The sequence below is a fragment of the Fundulus heteroclitus genome, chromosome 13 (genome assembly GCF_011125445.2).
Source record: "Fundulus heteroclitus isolate FHET01 chromosome 13, MU-UCD_Fhet_4.1, whole genome shotgun sequence".
NCBI classification, from domain to species: Eukaryota; Metazoa; Chordata; class Actinopteri; order Cyprinodontiformes; family Fundulidae; genus Fundulus; species Fundulus heteroclitus.
The window spans coordinates 14,028,652-14,044,443 of record NC_046373.1 but is presented as its reverse complement, the minus strand read 5'-3'; the positions used below and the strand labels follow the sequence as shown (position 1 = coordinate 14,044,443).

The following is a 15,792-nucleotide window of genomic DNA, read 5'->3' as shown; positions in this document are numbered from 1 at the left end:
TGCCTTTTGTCTTTTTTTCCTTAATTTCCCCCCCCCCAAAGCCAGTCACATTGCGTTATTTCAGGCTGTTCTCCCGGCTCGTTGGAACAGATGGTCCACGAGCCGCAGCGGTCCGGATGCTCCGGCCATCTGCCTTAACCATCGCCTATCGTTCTCGGGCCTTTTGGAGAAAGACCGGCGAACCCTGGTAATTATTGTCTTCAGATGTGGGTCTTCACCATCGCTTTTAAGACTGCTGCTAAACCCCATGTGACGAAAAAGAACTTTGACCTCTTCATGCTTTAAAAAACAAAACAAAAACTACAGACCAATTATTATCTGTCATTAAAAAAAAAACAATCTGTCAATCAAGACAAGCTTGATTTTTATTGGTTACATTTTCTGACCACAAGAAATGCATTTAAAAAATCTGGGTACAGATCCAATCATAGCAGAAAAAAGTACTAATTAAGATTAATAACGTGGCTCTGAACAAACCAACACTGGTGTTATTGGACTTATGATAGTATCCCCAAAACTTAAATAGTTAAAATTTGTCATATTTTTTTTTTTGTAAGTATGGGAAACTCAGAATCTAATCATTATAAAATGACACAGAGTTTCACGAGGCTCTATTTTAGGATCAACACATTTTTATTTATACTTGCTGGGTAGGCATAAATGATCTAAGCTATGCTAAAGATACATCTTTGCCATATATTGTGATCTGTTGTATTAATTGAATACTGAATTTCAGGTCAGTCAGGACAAATCGAGTTAATCTTTAGTAATGGCTTTCAGAGAGAGAAACCTTAGTAAAAATCCTACAGGGTTTGGTTGCAATAAAAATGTTTCCATTTTATCACCAGAATTACAGAGTTCATCCATTGCTTTTTTTTTTTATCCAACGCTGGTACTTTAATACAAGTGTATTTGTTCTTCCTAACTCCATAGTTTACTGCAAGACTTTTCTTTCTGTTATTCCTGAAAAGTTTAGAATTTTTCTGCATATACACCAAAAAAATAAAAAAATCAGGTGCCCGGTTTTTGATCAAGGTAAGAAAGAAGGCTCAAATTATTCCAGTTAAAACAGATGTTAATGTGTTTTTAATTAAACTTACCGTCTTATCGTTTTGGCTGTCAGCCGAAGATGGAACAAAAACCTGTGATCAGGTAGTATTTTTTTTTCACAGCCCTTACCACAGTATGGGGTTCCTGGTGACCTGAGAGCACTAAAATAAATCGTAGTCTTAACTTTTTGGTCTGACTTTTGGTTGTTGAAAATATCTATTCATATTTCAACCATAAGTTATTTATATATCCTCTTTTAGTTTGACTTGATATCACTTTTTTTAAATGATCAAATATAATTTATTACTGTCATTAACTTTTATACCAGTTGTTTGAAATAAATGCAGATTATAGTTTCATTAGCATTTAATTTTAATAAAATTGATATTGATTTAAGTATTTGTATTGTTGTATAAAGGGGGGAAAAAAGCAAATTTTTCAATTTACTGGAATGTAACAGACTGGAAGCTACTGCTTCTCAGCACCAAAGGGAGCTAGTTGATGTGGTTTGGGCATCTGATCAGGATGCCCCCTGGGTGCCTTTCTTTGGAGGTTTTCTGTGTCCGTCCCACCAGGAGAAGACCCAGAACACGCTGGGGGGTCTATAGATCCCGTCTGGTTAAGGAACGCTTTGGGATCCCCCAGAATGATCCCCCTCTCCCCTCGCTGGGGAGAGGGATGACTTGGTTTGCCTCCTGAACCTGATCTCAGTTGGATGGATGTTTATGTTTTATCTTTAGTTTGATTCTTCATTTCAGTATTTGAGATCTGAGCCTAATGACTTCTCAGCATAAAAAAAATGCCTCTTTAAGGTTTCTACGTCTCCAAAGCAACAAATGAAATCCACCTTGTCCCCGTTACATTTTTAAACTTACCCTCTGACCTCCCATATTTACCCTTATGTACCTCTTTTTTTCCCTTCTTCTTTTGTTGTTGTATTTCTGAGGTTTTTGCATGAAACATCTGTATAGAGTGTAATAAAAAAATGACAAAATACCAGTTTTCTTGTGAAGAAGGAAAGGTGTGTATCTGTGCATTGCTGTACCCTCGCCGGACAGGTGCAGCCCAGCCTAATTGGCTGCATCTCCCAGGCCTTCCCCGCTTCACTAATTTCCCAGCTCCACAAATTACAGAGTGATACCACGGGAGACCAATCTGGGAGGGTAAACTGGGTCACGCCTCCTGAGGATAAGGCGCTCGGAGAGGCGGTCAAATGGGCTGCGCGTCACCACTTTGCTCCCTGACAGCTTTTCAGCCTGCACTGATGTGAACCCTCGTCAGCTCTGTAAAGACACGGCAGCTGAATTTATTCAGCAGATTTGTTATTTTTGACTCCCGTCATCAGACTGGGGGATGCTGCAGGGCTTCGTGCTGAAGCAGGGGGAAAATGGAGCCGAAGCTCGTACAAAGGGCAAATGGTGAAATTATGCTGGCTCTTGCACGGTGACTATAGCTGCTTTGTCATTCTTACATCAGTGCAAGTAAAAGCAGAAGTGGAGGATCTCTTGTATCATGTTGCATCGTTAGCGCTCATGATGCTGTGATCGCTCTCAGTGATGACTTTTAGGGCAACTGTTGTTTTGAACTTAAACGCTAGTAAAACTTAGATTGAGTTGATTGTTTATTTAAAAATAACAACTGTGTTTGAGCACTGTTAATGTTTCCTGTACGCTTCAGCTGAAGATCCCCACATGTATGGAAGTAATTTCCCACAGACATACCCCTCCTTATGCTGCATTAGGATAACCAAACCCATGGGATAAACTATACATGCCTTAAACTTTTCTTATAATGCATTTTACGTGATAGACCAGACCAAAGTAGTGCGTGGAAGGCAAGTAATAAGCACATTTGTTTTATATAGCACATTTCACAGGTCAAAAACCACAACATGCTTTGCAATAAAAAGAAGTATAAAAAACACAGCAGATAAAGACATAAAGGAAAAGATAAAAACAGTACACATGTATCATAATACAGCATAAAAACAATTAAAACCCAGTCTAAATCTTCAACTGCTTCTTAAAAGAATCAGCAGAATCAAGACAGAGCAAAGATGGAGGCAGCACAATACAATTAAAACACAATCTTGGGGCCACATCTTGAAAGGTTTTTTCCCTACTTGACTTAAAATGAGTTTGTGGAATCACCAACAGCCTTTGACCGATAGATATCAGACTGCGAGAGGAGCTGCAGGGCTCTGGGAGGTCAGAAATACAGGCTGGCTGACCACACGGGGCTCTAACAGTAAAGACTGAACATTTAAAATTAATTATAAAATGTGCAGGTAGCTTACGCAAAGAGACTAAAACTGGGGAAATGTGCTGTTTCTTTCTTGTGTTGGTAAAAGAAACTTTTACAATACTAAAGACGAGGTTGGATAAAAGCATGGATTAAAATGTCCAATTTAGCTTTTGACACCAGAGTTCAGAGCTTAGAAATATTTCTCAACTGAAAATAAATAAATAAATAAATCTGATCAGTGGCAAATATTGAGATATCGGTCTTATCAGAGTTCACCTGCAGGAAGAAGTCACAGAGAATTTGCTAAAATAGTTTATCAAGGAGGATAACTTAAAACGTTCTGTTGTCTTGTGGAGCTGAATAAAGTCGGCACAGACGCGATAACCCTGCTTAAAAGCTGACACAGTAGGTCACAGTATTTTTGCCACCTCGAGCTAGGGGGTTTGTCCTGTAACAGGTGGGTTGCTGGTTATTAATTATTGTGTCCTTGGGCAAAACACTTCACCTGCATTGCCTACTGGTGGTGGTCAGAGGGCCCGGAGGCGCTGATGTATGGCAGCCTTGCTTCTGTCAGTCTGCCCCAGAGCAGCTGTGGCTACAGATGTGGCTCACCACCGTCAGTGGGTGAATGACTGAATACAGTGTTAGGTGCTGTGGGATCCTCTGGACTTGATAAAGTGCTAGACAAGTACAGGCAATTTACCATTTAAGATTCAGGAGAACCATCTTGGTGGATGCTGGAACAGGTCTCAATTTGTTTTTAAAACAAACAATTTCAAATCCGAATCGGTTTCCCTGATTCGATACTTTTTAGAACCACCTTTCTATCCAGCTACCTGTGAGACCTTTGGGGTATGTGCCGATTTTGTACAATAAGAGACTGAATCTTCTGCTCGTTCTTATCAGCTCAAACAAAGTGAGACCAGATGGAGAACGTCTGTGAACTATTCATTCTTAAAACAGATTCTTATTTTGATTTTAATTTGGACCCTGACTAAGCAGTTCGAACACATCAATATGCCTCGATCTAAACATCTGCTCCAGTCTCAAGTCTTTTGCAGCCTCCAACAGGTTTTCGTTCAGGATTGATTTGTATTTATCTCTGTCCATTATCCCTGCTGAATAAGCGCATACTGCATGATGCCGCCATATTGGGAAGGTGTGCTCAGAGGTATTTATTTACCTTAGAGACTATCCACATGAGCAGCAAAAGTCCAACAAGTCGTGGTGGTGTCAGCTGCATGACATGCAAACCCTATTTTTTTTATCCCTAATTCAATTCAATTCAATTCAATTTTATTTATATAGCACCAATTCATGCAACATGTCATCTCAAGGCACTTTACAAAGTCAAATTCAATCATATTATACAGATTGGGTCAGATTATACAGATTGGTCAAAAATGTCCTATATAAGGGAACCCTTATCCCGACAAGCAGCATTCACTCCTGCTTGTCGGGACTATGTAATAACATAGCAAATACCGTACAAAGTTACTGACAGTCACCTAAAGTATTTAAAGAACATAATACATAAAAGGTTTTCTAAGTTTTGTACTACTTCCTGTGTTAATTCCGCTATGCCTAAGGTTATTTCCTGAAGCAGGCAAATGAGTGAAATTACAGCAAAGAAGATGAGAGGATGAGACAAAGGCACCGTGTAGAAAAGATAACGCAAAAGCTACTGCCTGAAGGGGCTCTTATCAGATGACACAAAAGTTTTGCTTTTTGGCCGTCATGCACAAGCTACTTGTTGCAGACAACCTAAGCCCTGAAAATCTCCCCACGTTGTAAGGTGGCGATCTTGACCAATAAAGCAGATTTCGGTAACAAAATGTGAAAAAGATCAAGCAGTAAAACCAATTCTGCCTGGCACTTTATGAGAGAGGTCATTGCTTAAAGGCCACCTTGCTAACCTGTTGAGTCTGAGTGCTGCTACTGGAGGTCTCTCTGCTTGTTTGGGCTAAACAAACAATTTCACCGGGTAGCCTCGAGTTGGAAATAATCCAGTGTTCTCACAGCTCACGGGTCGCTGTGCCTCTTTTTTCGCAGATAAACATTTTTTTTTTTCTACTGCTTGTCAAACCTCATCAACAGCTCAATGTTTCCCCTCAACACCATTTTCCAGCACAGATGTTGTCACAGTTTCCTGGAAAGTGCAGTTGTGTCATCGTGCAGCATACCGAGCAGACATTTCACTTCACCTGTGGGATATGAAATGAGGGCAAAATAGCTCATAACTGAGAGGAACAGGCAGACCGTGGTGCACTACAAACCTAATTGAGACATTGTGGTGCTGGTGGGAGACGGTGAGGCAGGAAATGACTGTGCAGCTTGGGTTGCTACACAGATAACATACAAAATCGCTAGAATATACATTTCTATGGTGACATTTTTATCACAGGACTGCTAAGTAAACACAGCAAAATCATGCAAAAATGAGCAATAGATTAAACAAAGACAAAATGTATGCATATAAAGGTGGCTTTACTGAAATATGACCCTGCACAGAGCCCCAAGGTTGGTAGGGGGCGCTACAGAGTTTGACAGAATAGAAGCTCCATTTCCTTAGCTTTGGCTCTGTGTTGTCCTGTGATGGACTGGCGACTGCAGCTTGTACCCCGGCTCTCATCCAATGACTATTGGAGGTGGACAGATCAGCCCCCCTTAATCCTACAAGGATAAGGCCAGGATATCAATTGTTTGCATTAGCCGACACATTTAAATGCTTTTACACATTTAAATGCTAAAGACACAAAAATCCCAAAATACATTTTGCATTATATGTGGTCTAAATGCACATAAACAGTGTTTTTTTGTTTTGTTTTTTTTGCGGGTATCCATACGTTTTATATGCATAGCAGCCATACTGGACTCTCCAAATTGGCACTCTTATCTCCAAGGCACTGTTAATTTTGTTAACCAAACATTTTCATCAACAACCTTTTTTTGTTGATAACAATAGGGGAAATACTTTTTAATAATCCAGAATGATGTTAACAAATAATAATAATATAATAATTAATACAAGGAAATCCAACCATGTCTAATTGTATTTGTATGGAAAAATAGAGACTGGGGCGTCTGAATAAAAAACAAATCTGTGTGTATTGTATTTTTATATTTTATAAGATGGAGCCACAGAACCTAGTTTTACATTACATTAATATTTTTGAAATTCAACAAAAGATATTCCATATCAAATGCAAAATGTAGCACTCTCTGGGGCAAGTTGTAACACACTGCTGCAACTAAGCATCAAAAGTGTTTGACAATTAAGAAACTTTTCCCCCCATTCTGATCAGTCTAATTCAACCTAGGGTAATTATTCTGTAAAAAAATAAAAATAAAATAAATACACGTTTATGTTTGTATTTTTTTATTTAATGAAATAAAACAAATAAAATACATTTAACCAAAATACATACATTTGAATTTTCCTTATATTCTTGACTGTGTAATTAATTACACTACCGCGCCTTGCTCAGACAGCAGCTGCTCTGTAAAGACCTGTGATGGAAATTTACGCGCACTTCCGCTTTAAAGGCGAAGCTGCGTCCTTCACGAGAGAGTCGCTGTTGATCCGGAGCCGTCATCAGAGCAGATCCGCCTTCAGCCCGACTGGATTTGCCGCTCCGTGCACACCGCTGCAAGAAAACACGCCGTCTAAACTTAAGTTTTGGGCATTTTCTTCAATATTTTCTCGGGGTTTTACGAGGGAACCCCCCCAACAGGTGAGGTTACACCTGTGCGCCTGCGCTGCTGGTTGACTGAAACCAGTTTGTGTTCTCTCCTCGACCCCACTTGTTGACGGGGCACCGAGGGACTCGTCCTCAATTCTTATGCGTAATTCGGATCTAACTCCATCGGGCGGTGGAAGTTTCGAGCTGCGCCGTTTCCGGACAGATGGCTGCGATGGGAGGCGATCGGTAAAAGCCCTCCGCGTCGGATTACACGGGCGGGCTGCTGCCAGGTAAGAGCGGCGGCAGAATGGGGAACCAGATGGACAGGCTGTCACATTTAAGTTACGCAGAAGTTCCCACGGTGGACCCGAACGGCGTGGACACGGACGACGGTCCGCGCATCGGCGTCTCCTACATCTTCTCGAGTGACGACGACGAGCTGGAGGACGGATGCGCGGTGGACGGCGGAGGAAAACACGCCGACGAGGAAGAGAAAAACTACGACCAGCGCGACGAGGTGGAGTGCGCCGTCTACCACAGAGAGGAGTGCGTCTACGAGAAGAGCGCCAAGTGCGCAAACCTGGAGGTGTACTCCCCGGAGAACCTGCTCAACAAGTGCAAGGCGGGGGACCTGGTGGAGTTCGTGGCCACGGGTCAGTTCCCGCACTGGGCCGTGTATGTCGGGGACTTCCAGGTGGTGCACCTGCACAGAGCCGAGGTGAAAAACAGCTTTCTGACCGACGCCAGCCAAGGGAGGAGGTGTCGGGTGGTGAACGACTGGTTTAAATTCAAGCCCCTGTGCGCGGAGGTGGTGGTGCAGAACGCGATGGAGCAGGTGGGGCTGAAGGACCGGGAGCTGAGCTGGAGGAACTCGGAGAGTTTCGCCGCCTGGTGCCGGTTCGGCAAGAGGGAGTTCAAGATGGGCGGGGAGATCCGGATCGGCAAGCAGCCCTACAGGCTCAAGGTGTTCGTGTCGGACAAACACTCGCACGTGTTGGAGTTTCAGAGCTTGGAGGACGTGATCATGGAGAAGAGGAGGAACGATCACCTGGGCAGGGCGGCCGTGCTGCGCGAGCTGGCCGCGCACTTCAGAGGCGTGGAGGAGAGGACGAATGAGATGGGAGTGGAATGATGTCCTCCAGACGTCTGTTACGCTGTCCTCTTCAATCTGTAGCAGTCCTCGTTGATTTTACAGGGCTTTGCAAAAAAATATTCGCACCCCCTAAACAGGTTCCCATTTTGTCACACAGCCGCCCAAAAAACGGTCTGTATATCGGGGGTCTCTCTGTGATAGACCAACACTAAGGTGCACACACCTATGATGTGAAAGGAAACTCATACTTAGTTTTATTACTTTGAAAAGTAAGACATGCATGTGCATTTAGCCCTCTGACACCCCTATAGAAATGTGAAAGTTTGACTAAAATGAAGCGTTTCAGCCTGGGTGCAAAGGTTTTAAGCATGGCGGAGCGAAGTACACAGGCGCACGTTCCTTTGAACACATCATCCTCACTGTTAAACACGGTAGTGGCAGCATCATGCTGTGGGCCTGCTCAGGTTAAGCAGGGCCAGAGGATTTGGTCATAGTTAATAAGAAGCTGGACGGCGCTAAATGCAGGACAATCCTGGAAGAAACCGGGGTGGAGGTTCTCACGACCGCGCAGATAACAACCAGAGCTACGACTGAAAGATTTAGATCAAAGCACGTACATGTGTTAGAAAGGTCCAGTCAAAGTCAAGACTAGGTCTGTGCATAAAAATCCATACAGAGATTAATATCAATGTTTTTTAAAAACGATTTAGTATTGATATTATGGCTTTCAATATCAATATACCTCCCAACCCCTAGGGGGCGTTATTGCAGCGCGCCACAGCGAGGAAGTGCAAGTGAGATGAATTTGCGGAATGGCCGACAGGATTTTAGAAGCGTCTTCATCCCTAAAATCAGACGGATTTTAGGGACACATTTTTGGTTTCTGTGATACGATAAATGCATTGAACCAAATGCACTTTATTTCCCAGTGTTCAATAAATTGAACATAAATATAATATTTTTCTGGTTTAGTTGATTCAATGACTGAGCATTAATTTATAATAAATATAGATATTGGAGTCAAATCAAATCAAGCTGAGCTATGTATCGAGAATCGTATCGAGTCGGCTCATCCTAGATGGCCCTAGTCAAGACCTACATCGGATTAGATTTCTGTAGCGAGACTTAAAATCATTGTTCATGGATGCTCACCGTCCAAACTGACTGAGCTTGAGTTATTCTGAAAAGCAAAAGTAGATATAAAGCTGATAGAGGCATACCCCGAAAATCCTAGATTATTATTCTAGGGGCTGAAAATCAAATTGCACCACACATAATTTTAGGAAAAAAAGGGGAAAACTACACATCATTTACTTTTCACTTATCCGTTATGCACTACCTTGTGTTGGTCTGTCACAAAGTAGCAAACAGGATGAATTCAGTCGTTGTAAAGTGACTAAATATGAAACTGTTCAAGGGGTATCAATGCTTTGGCAACGCCGTGTGAGCATCATTTCAGCACTTAATTTGTGCACGGACAGATTTTTGGTCCATGTTTTTAAAAGTTTATAATTTAACTGCCTTAAAAACCTCAATTGTTAGTTCACAATTCAGCTTTGACGAATGGAAATGACTGAATAAGGTGTTTATTTTTGCTACAAAATGCTCTTCGCTCACAGAATGTAATTTTATAGAAGCTTTACAAATTTATCACAAACTGTCTGGGAGCAGGACGGAAACATCCCCTTTCTATTTATAGACACATTGATCCGGCTGAGATTTTATTTCACGTCTCAGCTCCCTCAGACGGCCGTGGATTATTTCCCTCTTTTTGGGCTGCGTTCACCCAGGGCCGCATGGGGCGGAAATGCTGCGGAGCGTTGTGTGTTTTTAAAGTGATCAGCGTCTGTGTTAACTGTGCCCAAAGTTTAAATAAACCGTGAGTCAATCTCTCATCTGGAAGCATTTTCATTGTTTCTGCTCTTGAGCTTAATAAATGGGATGAGAGAAGTTCCCCGCGCAAACGACTTTTTCAGATGCCTTGTGCGTCCATATTCTCATATTCTTCAAAAAGTGGCAGTGATCTGTTTGTCCTTGGCTAAAATGATTGTTATTTTATTAATGCTATACACACATATAGTCTGTTTCAGACCTATGGGCTAAAGTTTCAATTTATTTACAAAGTTTATAGCAGATTTTGGAAGCACAATTATAGAAGTCACCAAGGTTTTATCTATAAGCCAAATCATTTGTTGCTTCGAACGTGTAAACTTATGGCTTATTTGTACGTCTGTAGAACTGCTTAGCTGGCCGGAGCTTGCTAGCTGTACCCACAATGCAGCAATTCCTGAAATGTTACATGAACAAAAACAAGTCCAGGAAGAAAGGCTGTACGGAAACACTCAAGATTGTGATGGGTCATGCAGATTGCACCTCCCAAGATCCAGAGGAAATAGATATTCCTTGCTAAATTTGCTGTAATTTAACTTTGTAGACTATATACATGCACTAAAACTTGTTAAATGGCTTTAACAAGCTGAATATCTAAATCTAGACTTCATCCGGTCCCATTTCTCCCACTTGCAGGAGGCTTTCGTGTTGTTTTCACCTGCTTCTACAACAATCCAGTCGTTTCCTGCTGTGCTCTGTCGGGATTGTCTAAGAAATACAACAAGAGCCGTACCCGAAGGCTTCGTTCCAGCTCCGAAAGTTGAAGACTCCTTTCCAGATTCCGTTTTGTCTCTATAACGTCTAAGCTTGAATGACATCGCGCCCGAGTCCGGAGCGCTGTAGCTGCAAGTCAGACAGCAGCAGGACTTGTTAGCCGTCACGAGTGCCGGCTGCTATTTTAACCTCCTTTTTCAGTGTTAAAACACAAAACGTTTACAAATAGAGATTTTTACAGCCCTGTGTGTGCCACTGGTGTAAAGAGATGCAAACCACTTAAAGTGCTGATTAAAAAGGGTACACCGGCAGCCTTTAATACGTTTCTTATGCACGGCAACCATATTGGAGATCATAATCAGGGTTGCTTGAGCAGCTATGATTTCCCTCGTCAGAACTCTGACTTTAGTGGCCGTTCTTCTTGTATGTTTCTGTTGTGTTGAAAACTGACAGCTGATATCTGAGTGGATAGAGAGCTCACCGTCGGAGCAGGTCTGAGCTCCATATCCAATATGGCTGCCCAAATACAATAAATGCAGTTTAAGATACAGGTATAAACTGTTTACTTTGTGCACTAGTAGCACACAAAGTGCTGCGCAATCTTGATATATCAATATATCCGTATGTGCCTTTAGTATTTAACTGCATAAAACGGAGAGAAATGCCATGTTCCTGACTTGTGTTGCTACTCCTGTGGTTTACAAATCTTACTGCTTTTCCTATTTGAAACAGAATGTGCTCAACCTGGGACTGACGGCATCTCCAGATCGGAGCCTTAATTTCTGAGACAAATGAAACGCCATCTTGACCTGCCTTTTAAAAGCATTCTTCTAAACTCTGGGTAGCTGCTCCCTAACCAGTTTTTATGCCCGCTGCAGGCTCTTTTGAAACTGGTCTTCCTGCCGTGCTCCAGAGAGCCGAACAGGGGTTTCTGTCACCGGGCACGGCTCAGAGCAAAGCTGGAGTCCATCAGTGAAAGGCAGAGCAAGGCAAGTTTAGTTGTAGCGCTGAACAGAACATAAGAAAGGGAAAACAGAAGAAAGTACTTAGCAGTGTAATAGCAGTAGATCAAGATAAGTTGAACTTCAAATGAAAGGAGGCAAACAGGAAGCGGCTCTGTAAAGGAACTAACACTTTAGCTAAATATATACATAAAGTGACTTGCAAATTTATTCACCCCCATGTTTTGTTGCCTCACACACAACCTTGAACTAAAATACATTTTTTCAGAGTTCAAAGACGTTGAAGACGTTTTTTTTCTTTTTTTTTAATTGTGAAGCAAACATCAAGTAGGACAAAATAGCTCCTTGGCCTTCATGGTGTGAGGCCTCTTGCTTAGTGGTGCTGCAGCGTCTGGGGCCTTTCATAGAAGCTGTGTTTATACCGGCAGATGATGTGACCCTTAGACCGCACACAGACGGCCTTCATTTCACTAAAAATGTGACTTTTGAAGGTAGCTGGTTGCGTCAGCATTGTTTAGGCGTTTCATAGCAAAGGGGTTAAATACATATACACATGCCAGTTTTCACTTTTTACATTTTTAAAATGATTTTCTCATTTCACTTTAGCCCCTACACTGCAAAAACAGATCTAAAAATAAGCAAAATGTTCTTAAACATAGTGTTTTTGTCCTTGATCTGTGCAGGTAAATATGATCATTTGCCAATGGAGTGAGTATTTTGACCCCTAAATTAAGATAATTTAGGGATCCTGCACTTGAAATAAGATGATGGAGATGAATTGTTCCTATTTTAAGTGCACAAATCTTATTCTATTGGCAGATCATCTTATTTACCTGCTCAAATCAAGGACAGATACACCAATTTTAAGAAAACTTTTCTTATTTTTAGTTCCGTTTTTGCCGTGTAGGACTATTGATGCACATCCATCACATAAAATAAGACAAAAAACAGGTTGGAATGTAACAAAATAGGCAGAAAGCCAGTGGGGTGTGAATACTTTTGGAAGCCGCTGTAGTTTGCTGACTTTGATGCACCTGTTCAAAAACTGGCAGTATAAGTCGGCAGACCATATTATATTAACTGGGAAATTACTATTAGGTAAACCTGTTCAATCGCTTCGTAACACAGGTAGCGTATCAGCCAATCAGATGGCCTAATGTAATTAGGCATGGAGATGTGGGGAAGGCAACTTGATTAAGATCAGACCGAGCATCAGGTTTGGGAAAGAAAGGGAATTTGTGTGACTTTGAGAAAGAGGCATCGCAGTTGGTGCCAGATTAGATCCTCCGTAGGTGAAATGCTGCCGTTGTGAACATGAATGTGTTATGGTGGCCTGTGCTTTCATTTTAATTGTCAAAGTTTAGACTAACTTCTACCATAGTATATAGACCGTAGAAATACTAACAGCTCAGACTTGTTGAAATAAATAATGCTTGTTTAATTACCTCTGCGGGAGAAAAAAAAGAACGGTGCTGCGATTTAGAAAGATTTTCGGCAGCCAACAGCTGGAGAGGGAGCACGTGTGCATTTAGATTAGTAATGGAGTGAAAAATGCCTGAAGCAATCCCCCCAACTCCTGCTTGGGGTCCTGCTCTCAGGGTGTTTGATTTTATCAGAGCAAAACACTAAAAAGTGGAAAAAAAAAAAAAATCACGTCGATCAAACAACAAGAATATGTTTAACTCTACAGTTACAGACATTTTTTAGCAGGGTTGCCGAGTTGACTGCTAACCTTTAAGACTAATAGCGGTTTGAAGATGTTTATAAATGGCATTTCTATCTTTATATAGCTTTAATTGTACAGGAGGCCATATTACAGCAATTTTTCCGACAGTAATTGAAGGAAAGCCTCTGGATCACAAACAATTACTAATTATTGTTTTGCGTTGCACATATTAATTTATGCCTCCATTCCTGAGAGAATTGCTCCGGGGCAGTTATTGATTTGCAGCTCACGTAGGCTGAAATGAAATGAGAAATAACCTCAAACACTTCCAATTCGCCCACGGAGATTAAGACTTTGTCGCGCCCGAGCAGCGCGTCGTTTGGTGAGACGGTGTGAACGTTCCGAGACTGCAAACGTCGGCGGCGTCATGTGGACGCACGTCTTCGATGCAAAACTGCACGGTCGTCTGATTTGTGAAAATGCGGACGGAGAGCCGCTTCGTCGCTGTTACTGTTTCGGGCTGCGCTTTGGCCACGACTTGCGTTGCGTGCGTCAAATGCAGCATACCTTCAAAATGATCTGTGGGAACAACCAGAGTAGAATCCTCTGGTGTTTATGAAATAAACTGACCACCATGAGTTGCAAACATGGGCATGCAGAGGTTCCTTTCATCTACCCCGCAGCACTTTAATCAAGTTAGGATATTAAATCCTTCTTACAGAGTCTTGTCAAGCTCAGCTTTTTTTCCCCCCCCGCAGCATATCAGACCCTTTTTATATTGTACCAGGAGTCAGTTAATGAGACAGAAGTGCATGTTTGCAGATATTACTGCCATGGCTGTAAAGGGGCAATGTCTTCACAATGAAGCTAGGTTGAATAAATTCAATCAAAGGTTCGCGGACAGCTTAACGAGGCATTTTTCCTTCAGTTGGAGTTAGTAACAGATTGTTGGTTTATTGGAGTTAGAGCTGAAATCGTTGCTCTGTTTTGTATCTGTTAAGCCTTCCAGGAGGCTGGTACTCGAAGAGGTGCACCCTGGTAGACCAGGCAAACAGTTCAGGACACCGACAGAGGAGAATTTAGCCTCCCCAATTAACCCACCATGCATGTTTTTAGGCATCAGCAGAACCCCGAATGCACACTTAGAAAACCCATTAATGCACAAGGGACAACTTGCGAGCTCCTAAAGTACGCATTAAATAAACAAAACTCTTTTGATAAGTCAGGAACAAAACCATGAGGAACTACTTTGTCTTTTAAACTAAAACAATTAGCCAATACTTTATTAGTTAATGCCTTCTTGAAAAGGTTTAAAGTCTTTATAGAGAATGTTCCTGCAGGGAGCAGGAATGCTGGTATGCCTCCCTGTAAATGTAATTCCTGTGTGGTATGCAGGACGTTAACCCACTGTTTCTGCCTTTCGGAACAGGTTTTCAGGGTACAGTAGCCTATTGTCCAAGACTTTCAAACCACTTTTAATTATTTTTTTTTTTCAATTCCTTTTTTTTTTCTTTTGTTTATTTGTTTTCTGTGTGCCACACATGGCTTGTGGCAAACTGTAAACGTTCTTCTTGCCGTTCTTCCATAAAGGAACGATCTGTTTTGAGTGGACGACTAATAGTGGAGCCGTAAACAAAGTTAGCATCAGAAAAGTGTCCTGTTATAAAAAAACAACAACATGAAAGCCTAATTCTTTTACCAGCTGCTCAATATGAAATAATAGGGATCACGAATGGAAAGAAGGTTAGAAGCAAAAATCTTAAACTTAAAGGAGATAGCTACAAATTGAACCTCCAGTAGTTCGCCAGTAGGTGGCGAACTTGCGCTCGCCTGCTGCTACTGACAGCTGGTTGCCAGGTTCACTAGCCTGCCAGGTTCACTAGCAAACATTTAACTAACTGTCCAGAAAGAAAACAGCAACCTTCGCTGGGCTTCTGAGCCGACACCAAAGCTCAAACCTTGACCGGTGTTCACCCTCGTTTTGCTTCTTTTTAGGCCCGCTTGAAATTGAGAAATGTAACAGAGAGAAGAAGCCATTTCTAAGCGCTATCACAGACCTACTGTGATCTGGCAACAACTGAGCTCCGTATCACGTGACTTCAACCTGCTGTTCCTATTGGTGCCGAATCCTTTTGTGTCGACATTAGCATCGTAACCAGAAGTAAATATTTCCGTTTTGGACCCGCCAACATTTATAAAACATATTACTTATAAGCTATATATATACTTATTTTCAGTAAAATGTATACTGTTATTATGCACATCTATAGACGTTCTGCATATAGTAGTTTTGAAAAATTAGTCATTTTGATGAAAAAGTTGTAGCTATGACCTTTAAGAATGAATATTTCTGTAGGCGATTGATGTAGCACACAGACCTACGTGTGAATGCCGAGAAGTGACACATTGTGTCTTTAGCTGAACAAACAAACTCAGCAATTCAGAAATGCTTGGAAGCAAAATGTGTTAGTAGGCAAAGTGCAAAACGCT

At 41.6% G+C, this 15,792-nt stretch overlaps 1 protein-coding gene across 1 annotated transcript; it reads left to right on the top strand.

Moving 5' to 3' along the window:
- Window positions 1-6,777: 6,777 nt before the first annotated feature.
- On the top strand, window positions 6,778-8,744 carry lratd2a (LRAT domain containing 2a). The gene has a single exon (XM_012868677.3). The coding sequence runs from the start codon at window positions 7,285-7,287 to the stop codon at window positions 8,107-8,109; it is 825 nt and encodes a 274-aa protein (XP_012724131.2). The 5' UTR covers window positions 6,778-7,284; the 3' UTR covers window positions 8,110-8,744.
- Window positions 8,745-15,792: the final 7,048 nt, after the last annotated feature.

Coding starts and splice junctions, on each gene's coding strand:
- lratd2a (XM_012868677.3), top strand. CDS start 7,285: ATGGGGAACCAGATGGACAGGCTGTCACATTTAAGTTACGCAGAAGTT.